Here is a 23,180-nt window from a genome sequence, read left to right on the forward strand (position 1 = left end):
TACTGCAGATGATTACAAAATGAAAAAACTGTGCGACTAGGCCGTGGGAAAAAGCAAAACTAAATTCTAGGGTGTATCACTAGAGGGATCACCAGCATAGGGAAGGAGGCCCCTAGATTGATCTTCAGTTGGACCTCAATTAGAATACTACGCCCAGTTTTGGAGACATCACTTACTAAAAAAAGATACCGATAACAAGTCCAGAGATAAGCAACAAAAATGTTGACAGGTCTGGGGGATAAAACAAATCAGGACAAACTTCAGAAACCTTGTATGTAGAATCTTGAGAAGAGAAGACAAGGGAAAGGGATTTATTGACAGATTTAACTACATTAAAAGTGTGGCTAATGTTCAGGAGAACCATATTTTTAATAAGATAATATCAAGAACATGGGGACTTGACCTCAAACTAGCTGGAGAAAACATTCAATGCTAATCTTAGAAAGTATTTTACCAAAGTTAGTAGTTGATGCTTGGAATAGATGTCCAGCATGGGTAGCCAATCAACTATAAGTGGATTCAAACATTCTTGGGTAAAAATACACAAAGTTATGAAAAGTCAAAAAAAAGGGAAACTCCATGGACCACTTTTTTCTGTGCTGTGCATGCTGTCAAAATGTACCTGATACACATTTGCATTTAAATCAACCAACAAAGCAAGACAATCAGTGAACTTGTTCTATTTGTTGTAATACCTTAGGAAAAACAGCAAGCTGTCTAAATAAACAAAAACCTTAGAGCAGTGTGATCGTCAGAAGAAAAATTGGTAAAAAGCATTGTAATTTACATCTGTGCTTTTATTAACACTATTACTTCATATAGGCAAGAGACATATTTGGTGCCCAGCTAGATTAATTTTAAAACTCCTCATAAATAACAAATGAACAAAAAAATGTAATCTACTTCCCTAGCCAACACCTTAACATTATTTAGTGCAATACTTTCTACAGTTTGCTGTTTAAGTCTTCATTCACTAACTCTTTTATAGCCTAATGCAATTTACAGTAAACTTAAATAACTGTCTTTGTCGTGAAAAGTTCTAAGAAGAAGGTTAAATATTCCACAGAAATGGAAATAATTCTCCTAGAGATGGATAATGCATTATTTTCATGTTGCCCAGATAACAAAGTAGCAAGATGAAATATGAAGTCCAGTTTTTCATTAATTTCTTAGCTTATGTTTAAGGAAGCTTGTACATCTGAATTCCCCTCTAAGGGAAAATTGTTACAGAACTCATGTCAAAATAAAAAAAAGGAAATATTATTCCACAGCTATTAGGGTACACTGTGTCTCATTTGCAGTCTGCTTATGGAAATCTGATCTGCCAAGCAATGCACAGTAATGGACTAATGGGTATTACATACTCTAGTATTTAACAAAAAAAACGTGTAGCCATACTATGTCCTACAGTCACAGTGTGGATCTTGAAGTTAACCCATACCTAGCCCAGATTCATAGCGGAGATAGTGTAATTTCATTTATCTGCAGCATATGGTTGTTCAGGCCATGAAAACGCTATCTGTCCAATTAGCATAGGTTTGTTTAATTAGCAATCAATCCAAAAAAGTATATTTTAGTTTTAAGAATGAGCCTGGTGGGCTGCATCTGGCTTCTAATAGGTTCTGGTAACTCCAACAATGTGATTTTCCGGTCCTAATATCCAACGTTACTCTTCTTCACCTGCACATTTTGAGTGTCCCTGTCTATCTTTCATTCTCCGCATTATACACAGTACATTATAAACAATGCTGTTGATCCACTAAAGGCAAATAGACTGTTCATGTTGCAAGGGAAATTTTTTTCACTTTTTTTTCACTTTGTGAATGAGATGAAGCTCTGCTGATTTTCACCATTCAATTATGTGCAAGCAAATGTTTTTTTTATATATATTTTCTTTGCATGTGATTGAATAGTCTTTGCAATGTGAAATTTCCCCACATTCACTAAGCTCTGGTAAAAATGCCCTTGCAAAGTGAAACTTCCCCTCAAATTGAACAGCCTATTTGCTTTTAGTACATCAACCCTGATATATAAAGTATAAAGCTGACCAGTTAAAAATGATAAAACATTGATAAATAATTAAAAAAGTTGTATTGCTAAAATACAGCTACCAGGAAAGAGTATTGCTGGACATGTGGTATTGTAGTGCTTGAACATTGTTAAGCTAGATTATATATATATATATATATATATATATATATATATATATATATATATATATATATATATTAGTATTGTCAACAGATAGTAAAGTGGCAAAAGCATTTTACAATTTAGATAATGTTAATATAATAATTATTGAATAGAGAATTCATAATACCGTATATACTCGAGTATAAGCCGAGATTTTCAGCCTCTTTTTTGAGGCTGAAAGTGCCCCCCTCGGCTTATACTCGAGTCATCGCTGTCTGCCCGCTCGATCAGCGTGTCGAGCAGACAGACAGCGGCCATTCTATTCAAAAGCCGCGCCTCCGGCTCCGCCTTCGCCTGTGATAGGCGGAACACTGAATTTCCCAGCAGCCTGTGTTCCGCCTATCACGGACATCGTATCATCCTCGTACTACGGACGAGGATGATACGACGTCTGTGATAGGCGGAACACAGGCTGCTGGGAAATTCAGTGTTCCGCCTATCACAGGCGAAGGCGGCGGCGCAGCTTTTGAACTTTACAATGGCCGCCGACGAAGAGGGCACGGGACGGAGGCAAGGGAAGGCACGGCACGGGACGGGACGGGACGGCGGCGGCAAGGCACGGCACGACACGGGACGGATGCAAGGAGGCAAGTCACGGCACGGGACGGAGGCAAGGAGGCAAGGCACGGGACGGAGGCTCGGGACAAAGGTAGGCTGGACACACACACACACACACACACACACACACACACACACACACACACACACACACACACACGGATGGAGACACACACAGGGATGGATGGATGGATGGAGACACACACACACACAGGGATGGATGGATGGAGACACACACACACAGGGATGGATGGATGGATGGATGGACACACACACACACAGGGATGGATGGACGGACACACAGGGATGGACGGACACACAGGGATGGACGGACACACAGGGATGGACGGACACACAGGGATGGACGGACACACACACAGGGATGGACAGGCATGTCTCACCCTCGGCTTATACACGAGTCAATAAGTTTGCCAGTTTTTTTGGGGGTAAATTGGGGGCCTCGGCTTATATTCGGGTCGGCCTATACTCGAGTATATACGGTAACTACATTTAAATCACCATGAATTACCTTTTTACATTTGAATGTCATATTCAATTAAAGAGAGGAGAAGAAGATAAAAAAAAAAAAGTAGAGTAGGGGAAAATTAACCTCAAGTGGGCTCAAAAAAAAAGTTCTAAAAAGTGAGTGCATAAAAATATAGACACTATAAAAAAAACGAAAGGCGATGGGGTCCACAAGGATCGACGATTGACCCCTAGACAAAAAAGGTTATAATATAAGTATTATATAGTGAACTGGATAGGAAGTTGCTACATGAGGCAGGAGAAAGTTTAGCCTGCAGATGTCAGTTAGACATGTGCACTTATGTATATTATCTCATTGGTGTGGAACTCGCACATAGTCTCGAGCCTGGTATTATGAAGCTAATCTTTTTCTTGCCTCCTGTAGCAACTTCCAATCCAGTTCACTATATAATACACTATAACCTTTTTTATCTAGGGGTCAATCGTGGCCTTATTGTCGATCCCTGTGGACCCCGCCGCCTGACAGCGCCCCCATTCCCTTGGCCGAGTTGCTCTCCTCCTCCATTCTATCTTCTCCTTGGAAACTGTGCCAAGGTTAGCCATACGCCACTGTTTGGCTAGAAGATGCTACTCATGTTTTCAACTTATCCTGGAGAGCCACTCGCCAAATGACCCACACCATGGGGCCACCCTGAGATGCAGACCTTGATCTAAGCAGGATACTGATGTGTACTCTGTCTTACTACAGATGGTCATCTCGTAAGTACCACCAGATCTAAAATTTGCTCATCTCCCCCCACCCCATAACTCATGCTGTTTCCTTGATTATTTGCTTATATATACAGCTTGACTCAAACCAGTCCCTGAAGAAGAAGGAATTTAACAATTCAAACATATTCCGAAACATGTTGGGATTTCTGAATTCATGTATATTGGCCAGCCTCCTACTATGAGATCTACTTCATGATTCAGAACTTTGCTGTAGATTGATGTATTATGACCACTGGCTTTTGATTTTAACATTTCTACATGTAATTGTACATTTGTAAATGAATACATTTTGTGCTATTTTTTTATACACGTTTTCTACTCCTTTATCTGGTCTTGTCCTTTGCCCATAAAAACCCTTGGGCACCCCCTTTTGCTAGGATTCTTGAGGAAGTCACAGCTGGCACCCAAATTCAAGATGGTGTATTTGTAGCTGCAGATTGTATTATTTTTTATTTTTAAGAGTGAAGTTCCTCTTTAAAGTTTAGTGAATGTGTCCTTTACAGCCCCCGATACCCACTTGAGTCTACATTGGTAAATATCTTCAGCAACACCCTGGAAAACTTCACTGTGCAGTTGTACATCACTCTTATTTTCCCTTCCCTTAACCACTTCAGCCCGAAAGGATTAACCCCCTTCCTGATCAAGCCCTTTTTTGCGATATGGCACTGCGTCATTTTAACTGACAATTGCGCGGTCATGCGTCGTTGTACCCAAACAAAATTGATGTCCTTTTTTTTCAACAAATAGAGCTTTCTTTTGGTGGCATTTGATCACCTCTTTTTTTTTTTTTTTGTGCAAAAAATAAAAACCGCAGAGTGACAACTTTGAAAAAAAAAAAGCAATATTTTTTACTTTTTGCTATAATAAATATCCCCAAAAAATATATAAAAAATGAATTTCTTCCTCAGTTTAGGCCAATATGTATTCTTCTACATAAAAATCTCAATAAACGTACATTGGTTTGCGCAAAAGTTATTGTCTACAAAATAGGTGATAGCTTTATGGCATTTTTATTATAATTTTTTTTTATTAGTAATGGCAGCAATCTGCAATTTTTATCATGACTGACGCTGCAGCAGACAGATTGGACACTTTTGACACCATATTGGGAACACTGGCATTTATACAGTGATCGGTGCTATAAAAATGCACTTATTACTGTGTAAATGTCACTGGCAGGGAAGTGACCACAATGCTTGCACCTACATCATATAATATAAAAAAAACGCATGTAATCAACAAGTGACTGGCTCCAAACAGAAGTCCATCCTTCCGACAACTGTGTACGCTGCGATGTCAGCAAGTTGCTCCACCCTATGAATTTTGTCACAAGCCGACATCGTCCAGGGGCACTGACGGCATAGCAAACCATGCCTTGGTCTGATCCTCTGGTAGTCTCTCATAAGGACCCACCATCTTAAAAAATTCAAAAAATCTATTGTTAACACAGACGTCCTTGCACATGGTAGCAAACATAAAACGTACCACTAATAAAATGCAGGAATCCAACACTGAGATAGCAATCATACCAGTGTCACGTCTGTAACTGTAACATGATAAGAGTGGTAACAGAAATCTCAGATACCTTCAATGAAGGGGAATCAACATTTTTTTGATAATAAAAACAAGGAATATAGACATGGCATATATGGGGCCACATTTCAGAAAGTAATTGGTGAGCCCTGCTGGAATAAAAAGAAACAAAAAATTCTGTAATAAAAGGGATGCACAGGAAATGTGAAAATTATAAGCTAAGGGGCTACACCCCACGAGATGGCAACTGACACCTGTTGGAATAGTAGCTTTTGACTATTCCAACATGTGTCAGTTATAATTTTCACATTTCCTGTGCATTCCTTTTATTACAGAATTTTTGGTTTCATTTTATTCCAGCAGGGGTCACTAATCACTTTGAGAGATGTGGCCCCATATATGTTTATATTCCTTGTTTTTATTATCAAAACAAAAAAATTTTGGGGGGTTCCCCTTCATTGAGGGTATATAAAATTTCCGTTACCACTCATATGTTACATTTATAGATGTGACACCGGTATGATTGCTATCTCGGTGTTGCGTTCCTGCATTTTATTATTGGTAAGTTTTATGTTTGCTACCATGTGCAGGATGTCTGGGCTAACAATAAGTATACCAGATATCCCTGATTTATATTTATCCAATTTAGTAGCATATGCAAGGACATGGCCTTTTTTTTCTTTCAAAGTATTTTATTTTCAATAACAAAATACAGAGAGACTGAATCAACCAGCTTGACAAGTAATAATTAAATAAGTACAAACATATGGTTACAGTCGTGTTAGCCAACATATCAACCTTCTGGACATTTAAATAAAGAGGGGAACTCATAGCAAAACAAAAACAACGCTCTAAAGGTGGTGAGCCTGGTTCCCTTCCTCAATAAGGGGGGGGGAGTGACCTGGAGGGCCCGCTTGGTTCAAGACATATAAACTATTCGTCTCAGCTGAGAAGTCTTAGCTCTCATGTTGGGCCTTGCCTGAGTTAGTTCTATGAGGTACCCTCATCCCTGTGTCCCTCTCGGGATCACACTGCGCAGGGAGAGGGTCTCCCAAACATAGAAAGGACCCTCCCAGCCACCCCTCCATGATGTGCAAGGTCGGATATGCGAGAATGTTGTAAAGGTCGACCAGTACCCCTGGGGGAGTGGAAGGCAAGCCTTCCAAAGAATCGGAAGGACATGGCCTTTTTTAATCTTTATGAGAGACTACCCGAGGATCAGACCAAGGTGTGGTTTGCTAATGTTTTTCCTATTTATACAGCTGTGCCCCTGGACGATGTCAGCTTGTGACAAAATACGTAGGGTGGAGTGGAGTGCTGATGTCACTGCATACGCAATTCCCAGAAGGACAGAGTACTGTTTGGAGCCGGCCAGCTTGTTGATTACATGGGTGTTTTTATACTATATGATCGAAGTGCAATCGTTTTATTTGATTAAAACATCTAAAAGATTTTATGCTATGGCAATGTTTATTCTTTTTTGGGGCTCTTCCATGATCGAGTCTCTATAAGTGGCAGTTTCCCTATTTCTATCTTCTGGTTCCAAAGAATGGATAGAGGCCCCGGCAGGGTTTATAAGCCACAAGTGAGATTAACCCTCTGTAATAGGGGGTCAATTGGAGTCGGTAAGCAAGCACTTTATAAGGTGGAGGCTCACACTCAAGATCTCACATTTCTGGTGATGGATGGTGCTTATATCATTTGAAGAATCTCTTTCATTATTTGGACTGTTTTTGTGTATAATAATTTTTATACTAGCGCAACTTTATGAATGAGGATTGTTGTTACTGTGCATGTCTCACAGGATAGTTGCTGCTATATATGTTGCCATTGAATAGCAAGGTTTTCTCATACATTTTAGACCCTTTAAATTGTCCAAATTTTATAAAATAAAATAAAACATTTTATTGTTTTAAAAAATGATTTTTTTTTCTCTAAATGGTCAGTGCTTAAAACCCAAGTGCAATGCCAAAGAAGCCAATTTCCAATTGCAAGTAATCGGTATGAATACAGGTCCTTGGAAATCAGAAATACTTCCAAACTTTGCAGAAAATACAGATGAGAGAATATAATTCTCAAGAGAGACCATAGCTGTTGGAATAATAAATCAGACTATGGATGACACATTTTCCATACATTTCTGAAAAAGAATGATGGCTTATCTATTCTTCAAACATATTTGGAAGTCATTGGATGATACATTTGGTAGAACATTGAGTACAAGGTCTATCATTTGTTAGGATTTTACTCTTCTATAGGGGTTTAGATTGTACTTAGATAAAGGGGGTTCATGACTCCACTGACCTACACTTATTAAGCTACTCATATACCAAGAAATGTCTGTTTTATGGGATAGTAAGCAGGAAGCGAGATGTCATTGGAAGGATTACACAACATAAATCTGTGTTGTAACTATTACAGATACCTAACATTTGGAAATAGTTTTACTTCTATGGAAACTTTAGTAACATGAGGTAAATGTAGTTAACATGCACTATATCTGTTTTAAAAAATGATCTGCCTGTTTGTAGAATTTAAAGGATAAGTTCACCTTTTAACAAAAAATTATAAATGCACTTTTTGCAGGTAAAAAATGTGCATTTACTATTTTTTGTTTTGGGAGCCTGTAAAGCACCAGCGATCAGCAGATCAATGGTACCATGCAGGACTCCTGCAGACCTGTCAGTCTATCTCTGTGCTCATACCTCATATAGCAAAGCAGTTACTCACTGACAAGAAGAATGAATGAACTACCACAGCACTCAACAGTGCCGTGGCAATTCATTAATAACTGCAAACTGATAGCCACAAAGGCTGTGAGGACTTGTAATTTTCTATTCACAGAGGACTGCAAATGAATGATGTGGCCAGGCAGGTGGAGTTTCAAACAGTGACAGCGGGTGCCCGAAGAAGATATCCACTCGCTATCACTGGGCAGGTGGGGGGAGAGGGAAATGGCTGTTGCTGCTGCAACATGTTACATGTCCCCCCCTAAATAGGGGCCAACCATGTTACATGTTCCACCCTAAAAACCGGTGGAATATGTATCCTCTTCCAAAAGGTGAACTTATCCTTCGACATTAACATACAGACTTACATAGTTTTGTCTAATGCTTTATACAAAAGTAGCTAATAAGCATACAAGCAGGTCATATATATATGAACCTTTCAAGAGGAAAAGTTTTGAGATTTCAACTTGTCCAAAAATAATATAGTTGTTTATAGTAACTAGCAATTTTTCAACGGTATTTTTTATGCACAGATATCAAATGCTTAACTGATTAATAAGGGAAACAGCACTGTATTGCATCTCTAAAAGGGGAATCTTGTCAATGATCTAAATTTAAAAAAAAGAAATAAAATCATCTAAGCAACCAAAAAGTGGACATTTTGCAGTAGTAGTTAAAATTACTTCTCTTCCTCAGATGTTTGAGTGATGTATGACTAGTTCATTATCGAGAGATCGATTGAGCAAAAAATTAAGCTCTGTGAAAGAAGCCACATTTGTAAATACTGACTCAATGCCAGCTGAATCCTAATCAGACCAGCAACTACTGTTGTGTTTTAAAGACTACACTAGAGCATTTCAGCCATTCTTTACATGACCATACTAGTAACTACAACAGCTATACAACAATAGCTGCTCTAGATCTCTAGCATAAGCAGTATATCCAGTACTATACCTACTAACCACCTATATTTTAACCTGACATTTCCAAAACCATGATTCCATTATTTGATTATTTTAGCATCTGTGTGCCAAACCCTTAACAAACATGCTTCAGCCCTGGTTCACATTGATGCTACTTTGAAATTGTGCAAGGTCAACAGGATTTCAGGTACTACTAGATAAACATCTGTGTGGCTTCAAGCACAGATGTCTACTGAAGTCGCACTTGAAATCAGCTAAAGTAGTGCAGGAACTACTTTTGCAAATCGATGCGGAGCTGCAAAATTGGTGTCGCTCCGATTGGAACAGTGCCATTGCCTCCAATAGGCTGTGACTTGTCATGCGAGTTGACGTCTCAAATCACATGACAAATCGCTCCAATGTAAACCTAGGCTAAGTGCTCTAATACCATCAAAACATCAACATATGCTCTTGCCTATCTAATATTTGAATTCTACATTCTTCTCCTCTATACACCACCATATGTTACTGCATGCAGCTTTAGCTCTCTCCATTGCTATCCAGAGAGATAAAAGCATTGTTGTAAGTTGATTTAAGCAAACAAATTATGAAAACTGAAGCTAAAGAGAAACAAATGAGATTTCATCTTTAAATTCGAAAAAAGGAATCGGATTGCTTGTTTTGGGCTTAGCTCTTCATAAATCAGCCCAAAATGAAAATTTATCCTGAAACACTGGATAAAAAAAATGTTAGGCTGCGTACACACGAGAAGATTGTCCGTCCAACTTAGTCCGCTGAAACGTGTTTCAGCGGACAATCCACTCGTGTGTGGGCTTCAGCGGACTTTTTCAGCGGACAGTCTGGCGGACTAAGTCTTTCGGAATTTCCGTAATTTTGTCCGTCCAAACTTGGTTTCAGCGGACAGTCCGCTCGTGTGTAGGCAAGTTGGACGGACTAAGTATGGCGCATGCTCAGAAAGGATTTACACGCCGAAGGTTGCATTGCAGTGTATTGGACGTCGTATTTCTAGTCCCGTCGTACGTGCTGTACACGTCATCGCGCAAGCTTTCAGTGGACTGTCTGTTCATCGTGTGTGGTCAAGTCCGTTCATTCAAAAGTAGGACGGGTTGTCTGACGAACTTAGTTGGGCAGACAATCCGCCCGTGTGTACGCGGCCTTAGAAGGAATTTACAATGGCAGGGTTGAATAACAAAAAGCAAGCAAGGAAGGTAATGTCACCCACAGTCGCCATAAAGTATTATTTCATGTATGAAAAAAGGAATCTGATTAGTTAATATTAAGATCTGTCTTACCCTTGCATTCACAAGTTAGCCCCTGTATAGTGTGTTTTACCCTTGCACAGCTTTTGAATTGGGAAGTTTGCTCAATCCTGCAATGCTAGGAGTGAGCACTTAACATCAGCTGCGTCCTAGAAATGGGCCAGGACATAGGAATGTAAACATTGAGGGTATTTCAGCAAGGCTTCGTGAGTGGCAGAAAAGGTCTGCAGATATGGACTAAAAAAACAAAAAACAATATTCTTACAAATGGAAAAGTGCATTTACACTACCCTTCATGGACCTGTGTGAGCCAGTTTTATGTAATAGTCTTTAAAGGTCTATATTGTATAAAAGTGTATCTGTATCTTCTGACCCAGAAGTTGCATAACATTTTTTCCTAAGATGACAGAGGCATTAACAAAGTGTGCTGCAAATTTCACTCATGCCAGTTCCACTGCATAACATCTTTAGGCCCCTGGCTGCCTACCTCTACACAATTACCTTCTTCCAGGTATTTAAAGTGGTACTCCTAGTTTGTAAGAGGTTTTAAGGCAGAAATAATTAACATCTCTGCACACACTCCTAAACCCTGTGGACAGCCTTTCCAGAAGATTTGAAGCTGTGAAGATACAAAGGGTGGGTGTAAAGGCAGCCAACCCAGTGTGTGTGTGTGTGTGCGTGCGTGCGTGCGTGCGTGCGTGCAGGAAAAAACTGAACTGATTCGCTGACACACATTTTATGTGGATGCGGAAATCCTCTCAGCTGTGTCATTGTATTTTCAAAGCAGGGCTCCCATGCTGTCAGAATACATTGATCAGCCTAGAAGCCGATTGGCTACATATGTTGATCTAGCAAAAATGTATCAACGATCAGCTTCATGAGAATCGATTGATTGATGACGATTCATGAGAATCCGCTTCATGAGAATTGATCGATAGATGGCCTTCTCATGAATGGGTACTGCCATACATGGATCGAAATTCTGCCAGATTCTACTGAACCAACTGAATTTCAATCATCTATGCATGGCCAGCTTAAGTCTTTATATTGAGGCAGATCACACTGAATCTGCTGAGAAATACTTTCAGTAGTCTATGATAGCTTTGCCTAAGAAATATCTAAAAGGTAATAAAGATTTATGGGAACATATAATAAAACACAGAAGGGTTTTGTCAAATTTCACTGCAAACGTGGAAATGCACTTTAACATCTATCAGTCCTTGCCTCATTAAAAATGTTACATCATTGTAATTTTATGCAATATATCGCTATGAAAATTCTATGTTCATTTTAAGAGTACAACTTTTTTTTTTTCATGCAGCAGTTTTCATATGTTTTAGATGTAGAGCAGTAAAAAAACATTTCCACACAAGGACAACATTCGCAACACTTTCAGGTTTTCACATATTAGTGTTAGGATGGCCATGCAAGGACAAATCTATTTAAAGATGACAGATTTGCCTATCGGAGATGGGTTGGACCTTGACCCAAAAGAACAGTTCCTTCTAACCTTTTATTCTGTTATCTAAGATCAGTGAAAGGCTTATCCCCTTTTTTCATGCTTAGCAACATCTAGAGTGAGATAATACGTCCCACTTTAAAGAATAGGGATATCCTTCCCGCTGATCTCCAATGAAAAGTTACAGTATCTGCAAAATCTTCATCCATCACCTTTGTGAATGTTGGATGCCTGGTTCTCCTCTGCACACTGTCTTTCCCAGGATCCTACAGACCTACATGACAGTACTGATGTGGGGACCAAAAGGAGGGAACCACAAATCACAGAGATTGACCAGGTATCTGACACACCAGGAAGTGTGGCAGATACTGAAGATGCTGGCAAAGACAGTAAAGTTTGCCAGGGCAAGTCAAGTAATAATCTTTTTCTTTGCTAGCTTTGCTTTGGATACACATTTTAGAATGTTCACAAATTCACTTTAAATTGAAAAAGCTTTTCCCTTTTAACTGAAAAAAACGGTCTTGAAATCCCTCCCATGGGATACTAACTTCATCTGACATTGTGAAAGGCACAGAGAAAAACACTTCACTATCTCTAACAGAAGCTTAATGATATTTTTATTACATTATGGCTTTTCAAGGGTAGGTGTATTACTGCAATCAAATCTTTTAATTAGAAAAATATAACCATTTTACGCATTTGTGTAAATCACAGTATGCATAAAGCAAGGATACCTTACAAGGTTGAAAGCTAACTAAGAAGAAAAATGTAATTAAGCTCAAGCAACAAGGTGACCATAGCAAGTGATGAGCCTTCATATAAATATATAAATCATCATTGAAAGGACAAAGTTTATAATTCAGCCTTACAGTTGTTGTTTTGGGAAAACAAATAGTTGCTGACATGGATGAAGAAGTTCTTGAACACACCTAGTGAAGCTTACAGTACCTGCTGCTTCACTTCAATCCTGGGTTCTGATGGATGAAAGCTTTGGCATTTTCAAATAGTGTTGCCATGTTTGCCTTTTCTTTTCTTGCCTTCTGCATATTTCTATTGCCACATAGGCAGCCAATCATATAGTGATAGGCCATTGAAAATAAGGAAGGAAAGCAGTTGGGAAAGACTGGGCAAACATAAGCACCAAGAAGACTGTGTAAACTTCAGGAAAATCTTTTGAATTTTTGGATAGAGTTGGAGTTTGCCTGCCCTTCCCTGCCTCCTCATTTGTAATGCCACTCAAGCAGCCAATCACAGTGATTGACCAAAGAGGGTGTGAAATGGGGGGGGGGGCAAATGGGGAAGACAGGGCATGTTTCAATGTGTAATGTCAAAGCGTTGTCAGTGAGAACTGCACAGGATTTGGGTAACAGAAGGTAATGAAAGCTGCTGCAGTTTATGTGGGTGCCTGCACATCATATGTGTCTGCAGCTTTACGTTTCGTAAAGTCACAGAGCCTCTTTAAAGTTCCTTGTTGAAAAAATACATAAAATCCAATAATTATGTGCAAGTAAAGAACACCTTAGCCTTCTACATTACAGTGAAAGTACTGAATGAATGTACTGTATAGAAGCAGGCTTACAAAAGCAATATTGAATTTAAAAATACATTTTTAATAAATTGCAACTTATCAATCTCTAAATTTAGTTGTTGCATTAGTTTTCTTTTTATAGGCTTTTTTTCCCTTAACTATAACCTGGTGATCCAGCCAGTACCACACTTCCTGTCACAGTGGGGCACTCTGTGTAGGAGCAAGGGAGAAAACTTTGGACAGCAGTATTGTCATTCTATGGAGAGGGTAGTGGTATAGATAGTAGATTTAGACAGACTTGACTAACATTTTAAAGCTCAACTCCAGCTAACATTTTTCAAGCAGTTACAGCAACAATTTTCATTTTGACAGTGGCTCTAAAAGCTAATCACTGTAAGCACTCCTGTCTTTGTAAAATGGTTTGTCTCAGCTCTCAAACTCTCACTTTTGCTGGACAGCTTGGTCTGTTAAAGTAAATTTAAAAACAAACTTACTGGCTGGAATACCAGGTTAAAATAAGAGAAAAAAAAAGTCTAAAAAAGAAAGCCAGTGTATCCACTACATCTAAGAATCAATAAGCCATATTTTTGTTTTTTGGGCTAATACCGCTTTAATTATGTTATAATAACATTAAACAGATGTTTTTGGAATGATCTATGAAATGAAATTTCACCTCTATAAAAAGTTAGAATTTCTTGCAAACCAATGAGTTTATTTTTTTTAAACCAGCCACTGAAGTTTAAATTTTAGCTCTCCCCTATCCTGAATATGTAATTTGAGAGTGCATGAATATAATTAGGCTATAGCTGGCCATACATACATTTTCTTTGCACTCAATCAGCAGGTTGAATTCTTCCCACAGAACCATTGTGCTCTGGCAGCAGGGAATCTTCCTCGTTTTCAGAACACACTGATCATTGTTTCTGGCTATAGCCGGCAGCGCTGAGTGTTTGGGAAAAACCCAACAAGCTGGTTGTAAAGAAGTTGATCGGTAAAACCACTTCTGTACAATCAGCCTGCTCATACCTGGATCGAAATTCGGTTCCTGCAGAATTGGCAACATTTCAATCCATATATGGCTGCTTTAACCCTTCTGTTGAATGCTGAGAAGTGATATTAATCTTTCTATTGACTGGTGCATAGAAGAATGGAATTCATGCAATGCGATATAAAGACTGAACCCACCTGAGCATGTGAGCTGCATTGAAAACTACATCAAACTCAGAACTCTCCAGCTCTGCAGCCTTCTTTGCCATTTCTGCAGCTTCTAGGACTCGCCTTTCCTCCAGTAGGAATTGTCCTGCAAGGCCAAATTTATGTAATTAAACACATAATAAAACATGATAAACAATCATATCAGGAGCTTGATTTTGGAATAATTTTAAAGATAGATGCAATCAAGAAATCAAATTAAGGGTATGTGTGAACAAATTTACAAACTTTATATAAAGGCGAACTTGTAAACCCATTAACATTGTTCCGTTATTGCTTTGTTGGACTGCTGTTTGTCATACATGATTCCTAGTAATGCTGCCAGTGTTGCAAACTGTATCTAATTTCCCTCCATGGACGGACAATGCTGGCACTGTTGCATTAAAACAGTAAACAGCATTATTGGCCGGGTGGGTGAAGTCCATGCCTGGTCTGCCAGATAAAATGGTGATGTAATCTATGTTGACAAAGTACCCTCTGCACATCTCTCAAATGCCTGAGCTCATGGAAAGTATAGCTGCCTGCACCTGAAGAGGTCACAGAAAGCGCCTGCAAAAACGGCTGATTTTCTTCAGGCAAGAACAATGATTTGGAGGTACTCTGCATGCTGATGAAGAACTTTGAGGGAAATTAGACTAGCTACATATGAAAATAGTTAAAATAAGATTTTTGTATTTACCATAAAATCTTTTTCTTGAAGTCCATTGAGAGACACAGGAATTATTAAACAGTATGGTTTTATTGCCACCTATACAAGATTGAGACCTGTATAACCCAGCCTCCAAATGTCAAGCCTCAGTTTTGTGAGCAATTAGTACAAAGAGTCAATATCAGGGTATTGAAATCTGTGTATCACAGTGGACTTAATATTTTACAGGAGGTACAGTACAAAAAATCTACCATCCATTGAGGATCAAAGGAATTCAGGAGTTCTCAAACAGTCGAGATGTCTAAAAGCAGTCCAGCTGAGGGGTGAGAAAAAGCCACTTAAAGGTCCAAAAGATGTGGAGATAATGCTACAAAAGAGTATCTGAAGAAAAACTTAAATAAAGGCTAGATGAAGAACAGGTTAAACCAAATATGGATATTGCCATGACCGTGATGAGGGCACTGAGGATACACCTGGTGCTCCAAACTGGGACAGCTAATGTATCTTTAGCTCCTCAAAGTGCCCCATTAATTTGACTTTCTTTCTTCTGTTGACTAACTGGCTGAATCACCAGGTGAAAATAGAAGAAAAAAAAAAGGAAAAAATAAAATAGATAAAGCTAGCAAAATTATAGTTTAGTTTATAGTTTATATTTAGTTGTTTCCGCATAGCTGAAGGAAATGAGCCCAACTTCCTACAACACCAAAAAACAGAGGCATGACCGTTAGAATCGGGGTTATACGGGGTCTGGCTTCAACGTTTCCAGTTTGTCAGTGTCCCAACCTCCTCTACATGGCAATATATCCTGACTGTTTCAAAATAGCAGTGCCCTTCAATGGGTGAAATAGTAGAGGGTTTATACCAAATATAAAGTAAGTTCACTCATTAAAATATCATACATTTTATTATAAATGTTAATGTAATTCCAAAAGTTTTTAATTTTATTTATTTTTTATTATTTATTAAATAAGCAGTTTTCATTATTGTCCCTGGTGATCCTCAAATAAAGGTCCTTGTCCAGGCATTTTTGGGTATGGGGGAAAAACTGTCTCTTAACTGTGCTCCTGTGTTCCAAACTATGATAAAATAATTTTTCAACGGTCTGGGAGTACCAAATTTTGCCACTTACTATAGAGCAGCTCACATAGCTAGTTTAACGAAATATCACGCCACTCAGGAAATTCCTTTATGGGTATTGATAGATTGTGACCCTTTATCGATCTCTAAGAATGTACATATAAGCACATTTGGTGGTCCTGTCCAATAGTACAGTACAGACATTTTGGAAAGAAATATTTACATATGCCTCCAAAATGTTCAATATTATCCTTCAACCCAACTCTACAATGACACTACTATGCCTAAAACCAGAGTGTCTAACTCATGCCCAATTTAAAATATTTGTATTTTTGCTCACAGCAGCAAAACAAACAGTGGCGAGAGCTTGGAAAACCCCCTTTTTTTAGAGTTGGCCGAGACCAAACAAAGAATGAATAATTTTATGATACCCGCTAAAATGGCTGCTATTGAACAAAACCAAATACCTAAATTTTTGTAAACTATGGCAGCCTTGGTTAGGACATTTCTTACCATTATCATTCAATGATATTGTTTTATGGGCATGGTAGATGATTTAAACTTATGCTAACAATACTGGTTGGACTGTGACTTCTGGATCGACCCGGTGGACCCCTCTTTTCAATTATTTTACCTTTTTCACTCTTTACCTTATTCTTCCTCTGTCTACTCTGTCTCTTTTTACACCTTATGATTTAGCTATACCTTCAGTTACAAAGAAATCATTAGTAATGCAACATATTTCATTATATCAAGATTATTCAGGAAATCTTTAATTTAATTTTTTCATACTCTTAAGTATTACATAATATTTGAATGTCTTCATCAATATTGGTTTAGTTCATAATTGTTAACTAATTACTTAAATTTTTCACAATGCTTTACCTCACGATCAATTCTATAATTTTAAGCACATATGATTACTACAGAAGTATTCTGAATTGTACAATACTCAATATTAATTTTATTGTACTCAATTTCATTAAACTTAATAAAGTATTTTTGACAAGGAAAACCATTTTTCATCATGATCCAAGAGGAACTAATATTATTTCTTTTTGGTTTAATTCGTTTTTTCTTATACACATGACCTCTGCGGCACTGTCTAAACCCATCCCCCAGGGAAAACCTATTCATTCAATTACTGTAGACAGGATGCACAAAATACAAAAGTGTACAATGCATACATTTAAACACACGGATGTAACTTTTCTGTGAAAAACTCTACAGTAGGTAAGATTCACTTATATCCAGTGATGCATTTAGGTTTTGTGCTGCCCTAGGCCTGACTAAACTCATGCACCCCCTAATTTAAATAGGACCCATTCCTGTGTCAAGGCCACACACCTTCCTGTTTAAGACACGCCCTATCATCTGTAAACCACACCCTTCCTATTTAGGCTCCAACTTTTCCCCTTAGAGCCACACCTCTTCCCCTCTGTACATCACACACAATCGCGCACCATTCGCTCCATACTTAAATCAATATCCCTACCCTGCCCCGCCTCTAACATCGTGAATTATCTCATGAAATTACATTGTTAAATGCTTTATGCAGACTTAAGTTCCAAAAATAAATATTAACTTCTCTAACAATATCAACATAAAGCATATCAGTACCTATCATTGCCACCTATCAGTGCCCATCAATGCAGCCTCATCAGGGGCCACCAGTGCAGCCTATCAGTGCCCATCAGTGCTGCCATATCAGCGCAGCCCTATCAGTGCAGCCTCATCTGTGCCCAACAGTGCAGCATATCAGTGTGGCTTAAAAGTGCCGCCTCATCTGTGCCCATCAGCTAAGCCCATCAGTGGCCATCAGTGCAGCCCTTTCAGTGCAGCTTAAGAGTGCCACCTCTTCTGTGTCCAACAGTGCATCCTTGTCAGTGCCCATCAGTGCAGCCTCATCAGGGATCACCAGTGCAGCTTATCGGTGCTGCCTCATCAGTGCAGCCTATCAGTGCAGTCCCATTAGTTCAGCATTTATCAGTGCCCATCTGTGCAGCCCTTCAGTGCAGCCTACCAGTGTCCATCAGTGCAGCCTCCCAGTGCAGCTTAAGAGTACTGCCTCATCAGTAGCAATCAGTGAAACCTCGTCAGTTTCAAAATATCACAGCTTACCAGTGTATATTATGTTTTGATTATAGCATGTGGACTTCTTAATGAGCTTGCATTGGTTCCAGCATGCATGGAGCACTTTGTAGTACATTCATTTTAACTAAATGTGGACTGTAATGAGTTTGCAGCATGCATGGAGAGCACTTTATTGCAATTTCATTTGAAAATATGCATTTAATCCAGGTTGAGGACTATATGGACATGATAACTTTAATACTGTAGTCAAAAATTACTGTACCTGCTGCTGTCCTTGCCACCATCTGAAGGGGTTCCCGTCATCCTCCTCTATCTCCTCCCCCTGTAGTCACAAAGAGACTCCGTCCCCAGGTCGGGGAGACGATCCATTGAAAGGATGTCGTGCGGAGGAGGGCAGGCGCAGCATTAAACTCTGCCACCACCACTTAATTACATGCACCCGGTCTGGCCAGTCACTGGACATTTTGTAGGGGTGTCAGTCGCTCCGTTACCCTGGCCAAGTACCCCCCAGATATACTGCTATTAGCAAGTGCCAAGCAGTAAGCAGGCTACCACGCCGGGGACTAGATTTGTGCGGGAGGCGGCCACGGGAGGCGGGAATCGGGAGGATGGGTTTTTTTTTCATGTGAGGGGAGACTTTTTTGACGTCCCCCAAGTGCCATCCTAGGCCTTGTCAGCCTAGGCCAAGACACAGCACTGCTTATATCCAAATTGTTACAGCGCAACCCCCTTATTTCATTATGTTAACCTAATATTATAGCTCATCCATTATTAAATCCCAAAAAACTGTGATAAGTGAAACCCCAAATAGTAACTTATGTGTATATACAATATTCACTGAAGATGGGTTTGCTGCTGTTACTAAGCCATAAACCTCAAACTACTAAAAACACTACTCACAGCGGTACCACTTTAGGTTTTTATGTTTAGCTTATATCAATTCATGTGTTATCACAGTACTACTTTAAATGCTGCATCCAATGCTATTCCTCCTTCAAAAATGCACAACGTAGATGTAGTAACGTATATAGTTCACGGTATTATTAGGTAATTCTTTTTATAAATTCTTTATTTTTTCATCTTTTCTTTCCATAGATTTCACATTAAATTTCGTGATATAACTACAACTTCTTTAACAGCTATATCTTATCATATTTCAATCTATACCTCAATACCACATCATCCTCCCCCATCCCTCACCCTTCCCTCCCACAAAAAAAAAAAAAAAAAAAAAAAAACGTTTTGATAGTAATCCCCCCTTCACCCCCCCCCCCCCCCCCCCCATGGCCCGCCAGCTCTACCATATTTCAAATGTTCTGCATCATACTCATTCTCTATAATTTATATATGGAGCCCAAATCTTCTGATATTTCTCATCTTGATCTCTCATTGTCATTGTTAAATTTTCCATTTGTTGGATTTCTGCAATTCTCTGAAACCACTGTGCTCTAGCTGGAGGGCTGCTCTTTTTCCACAAAGCCGGGAAAACATGCCCTTGCTGCTATCAATAAGTGTCTCGGCAAAGAATTTTTGAATCTTTCTATTGCCATTGGAATGTCCAGCAACAAAAAAGTTGCCGGTTTATCTCCCAGGTCAATTTCTGTAATCATTACAATAGTATCAGCTACCATCTCCCAGAACACTCTAATTTTTGGACATTCCCCAAAAATATGTAATAATGTTCCCTCCGCTCCAAGACATCTCCAACATGTCTCTGATGTCTGGGGGTAAATTTGATGTAGCACTTTTGGTGTTCTATACCACCTAGTAAGGATCTTGTATAAGGTTCTTGGTATCTGCTTGCCATCGAGGCCTTTTGCTTAAACAGCAACATCTTATCCTTTTGTTCTGGGGAGAACGTAGTCCCTAAGTCTCTTTCCCAGGCCTGCAGAAAAGGCAATTCTTGTGGAGTCTCCTGTTCTATTAACATACTACAAAAATAAGACATCAAATGTCTCAGTTCATCTCCTTTCAAACAGATCTTTTCAAACTCGGTTAGTGCCCTTATTTCTACATATATTTTTGATTTAGATCTAATAAAGGCTTCTAGTTGCCTCATTCTGAAGGGGTCTAACTCTGATGTCAGTCCTTTTTCCACATCTTTTTTGTCATTAACCGATTACCTACCGAGAAATGACAAATTCTGCTCATACCTCTATCTCGTATTGTTTTGAATCTTGGATCCGTTATTCCGGGGTACCCAGGATGGGGAAGAAGCGGACTGGGAATTCTTGAGATAGATGTTTTTCTAAATACTCTTTTAGTTATTCGTAATGTCTCACCTAGTGTTGGATGTTTTCTCACTCCTGCTGGTATTTATGTATCTGGAATCCACACCAATCCTTCCAGTGGGATATCTATCGCTGCTTGTTCTGTCTGTATCCACAGTTTTTCGTTTTTAAGCCTACACCATTCCATTACTCGGGCTAAATGTGAAGCTTCCTGGTATTTTATTGGGTCTGGGAGTCCTATCCCTCCTTTTCCTTTGGGGAGTACTAAGATATCTCGACGTACTCTTGCTGGTTTCCCAGCCCAGATAAACTTCATAAATCTTGATCTAAGATCCTTAAAAAAACTTGGAGGGATCTTAATCAGTACAGTTTGTATTAGGTATAGAAGTCTTGGCATCACATTCATCTTAATAATATTGGTTCTCCCAAACCACGTAAAGATCTCTTTGTCCCATTTTTGAAGATCACTTTTAATCTGTCTTACCAATGGGATATAGTTAAGTTCAAACAGTTAATTTAGATTTTTTTACATTTTTGTTCCTAAGTAACTTATATATGAATTCGTCCATCTAAAATCAAATTGTGTGGATATCGCTTGTAGCTGAGACGAATCCACTTCTACCCCATTGCTTCTGATTTTCCATATTCTCGTAGCTCCATTAGTAAAGACGGGAGAGATGTAATTGGGGACGTTACGAAAAAGATCAGATCATCTGCATAAGCTGCCAACTTCTGATCTTCGTTTTTTATTTTTACCCCCTTGATATTCACATTGGCACGTATTTTCCTTAAAAAAAGGTTCTATTGTCAAAATGAATATCAAGGGTGATAATTAGGCAGTTCTCATAGCCCTTCCAATGCTGAAAAAAAACCTGATGGATATCAGATACTCATTCATGCTTGTTTCATCTATGTTAGTGTTGTAAAAACACCAGTAGTGTTTTTAGGTAAAATTTACTGCCAACAGCAAATATGAAATAAGGGAGCAAAACTCCCACTCAAAGCGGAGTTCCAGACATTTTTATGTTTATTAAAAGTCAGCAGCTACAAAAAGTGTAGCTGGTGACCATTAATAAACACACACTCACTTGTCCCACAATCCAGCATTGCGGTTGCCCGAACCCTTGATTCTCTCCTACACCTCTCCCCGGCATCACAAGTGTGGGCATCCAACTGTGACAGCTTACGGCTTCACAGCTGGGTGCACTCTGCGCATGCGTGAGTCACGATTCGCCTCCTCAATGGTCAGGCAATCTTCTGGGACCTGCAACAAGTCCCAGAAGATTGCAGGGAGAGAAGGGGAGAGGAGAACTTCTGTTTGATTCACCTAGACGCCCCTGAATGGAAGTGGGAGCTGGGTACCCATCAAAACTAGGTTTATCCCAATGACTAAACTCTGGGGAGCAGAGTAAAATGCATTTGGGGTGTGGCCTGGTCGGGTTTCCACTCCATTTATTGCTGTAGGACATCATAGATGTGCGACTTCCAGGGGTTACCCTTCCTTTCTTGTCAAAACTAGGTACCTACTCCCTCAAAGAAAAATGACATGCCAAATGTGGCCTGTAAGGTGGTGAGGAGTGCTTAATGCAGAACCTCTACTTTTCCATGGTGCAGAGGGCACCTCTAATGAGATCACCAGAAACGCTGAGTGCTCTGAGTCTTGCAAGAAGACACTGCATAATGATACCTGGAGCACATTCTCAGTGAGATTTTGAGTATTCTAAAATCTCCAGGTCTTGGAGAAAAAATGCTCTGTGGGTGGAAACCAGAAGAATGGCAAGCATACTATGTAATGTTCCCGCTACAGATTTTTTTTTTTTTTAAATAGTTTATGGGTTTTTTTTTTAGGCATTTTAAAAGCACACTAGACCAGTGAATCAGTTTTCTTAGATTGAGGCCAAATGTTTATTATTTGTAAGGCCCTTTAATTCAGATTAGCTGCTGGCAGTAAACACAGGTCAAAGGTTTTGGGGTCTTTAACCATTTGCTGAATGGGCCATTCCTTCCAGAATCGCGCTTTCCACATGCCCCCGGCAATGTCCGTGATAGTCGGGTCCTCCGGACTCCCGCCGTCAGTAAGGTATGATCAATTTTCAGTGATTACCACCATAGCGTGTATACTCTATAACTTTAACAAAGACCAAATAATATATGCTTATTTGGGTTATTTTTAGCAAAGATATGTAGCAGTATAACTTTTGGCCAAAATTTATAAAGAAACATTACTAATTGGCAAAATTAGTTTTTTTTCATTTATATCGCAAAAAGCAGCAGGGCCAAACAACTTCAGACTGTAGTCAGCATTTGTATTTTAGTACTTCCAAAAGATTCTATAACATATGTTACCAGACATACAGCCAACCAGTGGCAATACACATTGGGCAATGTATATCATTGTTAAAAGTGAAAACACTTTAAATTTCATGTGACACAGTACAGTTTATATGAATGAGTAAACAGGATAAAATTAGACCCATA

At 39.1% G+C, this 23,180-nt stretch overlaps 1 protein-coding gene across 1 annotated transcript in view; it reads right to left on the reverse strand.

Annotated features, from left to right (window-relative positions):
• The window catches only part of TMTC2 (transmembrane O-mannosyltransferase targeting cadherins 2), a 401,081-nt gene that overhangs the window by 54,192 nt on the left and 323,709 nt on the right, over nucleotides 1-23,180 (reverse strand). Inside the window, exon 10 of the mRNA XM_077471877.1 lies at nucleotides 14,625-14,739. Coding sequence (XP_077328003.1) covers nucleotides 14,625-14,739 — 115 coding nt within the window. The remainder of the gene's footprint in view (nucleotides 1-14,624; nucleotides 14,740-23,180) is intronic.

The sequence above is a fragment of the Lithobates pipiens genome, unplaced genomic scaffold, assembly GCF_037356315.1.
Source record: "Lithobates pipiens isolate NorthernLeopardFrog02 unplaced genomic scaffold, aLitPip1_a1.2 Scaffold_8, whole genome shotgun sequence".
Taxonomy (NCBI): Eukaryota; Metazoa; Chordata; class Amphibia; order Anura; family Ranidae; genus Lithobates; species Lithobates pipiens.